At 43.8% G+C, this 1,654-nt stretch overlaps 1 protein-coding gene across 1 annotated transcript; it reads right to left on the bottom strand.

Annotated features, from left to right (window-relative positions):
• Window positions 1-403: 403 nt before the first annotated feature.
• Window positions 404-598, bottom strand: BJ212DRAFT_1248030 (uncharacterized protein; the record flags this gene model as incomplete). The annotated part of the gene is made up of 1 exon (XM_041329683.1): window positions 404-598. A coding segment is annotated over one exon (195 nt), but the record flags the coding sequence as incomplete, so codon positions are not given.
• Between the last annotated feature and the right edge of the window lie 1,056 nt (window positions 599-1,654).

Below are 1,654 nucleotides of genomic sequence, written 5' to 3'. Positions count from 1 at the left end.
TGTCCAATGTAGCCCCTATGTCCTCTGTACCCCTGGACATCCTGTGTCCTGTAGAAGTATTACCTAAGGGTCTCTATATTCCCTTTGCAGTGGGAACTCTCCTGAGCACTTCCTACATTTCTCCAGAACTCTCCTGTGCTCCTCTGGACATTTCCTACACTTCTCCAGAAGTCCTCTGGACTTCATTAGACCATCATTGGGCTTCATCTGAAATGAATAGCACAAACTCAGCTAAGGGGCACAGCATACAAGCTGAGGCCAAGCCCCTCAGAATCAGTCCCTCTTTCTGCTTTGAGCAAACCAGTTCTTAACAAGGATGTACAAAGGAGGTGACTTGTTCTGCTGTGCCCCAGCAAGTGGAAAAATCTTTCACATTGATCCTGCAACCTGGAGCACCTCTATAGGAGAGATTATGGCAGACATCAAACTTGGGAGGATCACCTGGTGTCCCATCTTTGGAGGCCACCTGAAGTGGCAAGGAATGAAAGGGGCTGATTTTGGATTCTAGTTCTTCTTGTGAGAAAGGTCCACTGAAATAACCTTGGGCAAGCTCGGAGTCAATGTACTCCTTGATGATGTGTTCATGTTCATTAGCACTGGAGAGAGTAAGAGGTGCATAAGTAGAGTGAATGAGGTTGAGATAACTGAGGGGAAGCCATGCTTGATTTTGAATGCAAGTTCTGGGTAGTCCTCAAGAAGGTTAGCATTGTACAAGAAGATATTGAGATTATCTGCTGAATAAGACATAATGATTTTGGAGAAGTCTGCATCTGCATCAAAAGGTGTTTGAGTAATACTAAGATTATCTAAGTACAATATATGATAGGGAGCTGCAGTATTAGGAATAGGATCTGTTGTAGAGAATAAGATCCCTCCAGGCATATATCACACATATTTTGACTTATGATGATTAGTATAGTGTGCAACTTACTATCTATGACTTTCCTGCAAAATGCGCCAGAGGTGCAACACTTTCCTGCACTATGTGATGCATTCCCATGCATGTACCTTGTGTGCTCTTCCCACACTTGGTCACCCTATGTTGTGCAACATCCTGGAGTATCTATCCATTGTCCAACCAGTTCCCTGGTGCATCCTTTCATGTTTATTTTCATATCAGACCATTCCTGGTATCATATGATATATTATTCTATCATGGACCCTTACCTTGCCTCACTTACATACATACAGTGCTCCTTGTTCACTTCCGAGCCCTGGGAGTGCACCTAGGCACAGCCTACCTGTTGCCTAGGAAGTTTTCAGTAAGTGACTACCACTACCTACTACCATCATCATCTAGCAGTCAGAATCTATCATCTTCAGCCAGCATGCATCAGTCATCACCCTAGCCTTCAGTAGCAGTCTATCACCATCAGTCTCCACTCAGCAGTCCCAGTTTATGTCTTTATACATTCTACCAGTCTTTCATATGTCTGTGCATAGCATGTGCCTTATTCCCATGCTTTATGCTCCATATTCCTACACACACTTTCATCATGCTTCACCAGAGTTGACCTGGTGTCACTTTGTGGATACTTGCTTTCTTTGCTTCCCTTAAGGGTTGAACACATCACTTGGTACACTTTGATCAACACATAGAGAGTTAGTGGCTTTTCTCTCACCCCAGAGTGAGAGCCATCTTTCTTTCTTTCGC

The sequence above is a fragment of the Suillus subaureus genome (genome assembly GCF_016647635.1).
Source record: "Suillus subaureus strain MN1 chromosome Unknown BJ212scaffold_6, whole genome shotgun sequence".
Taxonomy (NCBI): domain Eukaryota; kingdom Fungi; phylum Basidiomycota; class Agaricomycetes; order Boletales; family Suillaceae; genus Suillus; species Suillus subaureus.
This window is presented reverse-complemented; position numbering and strand designations above follow the sequence as displayed.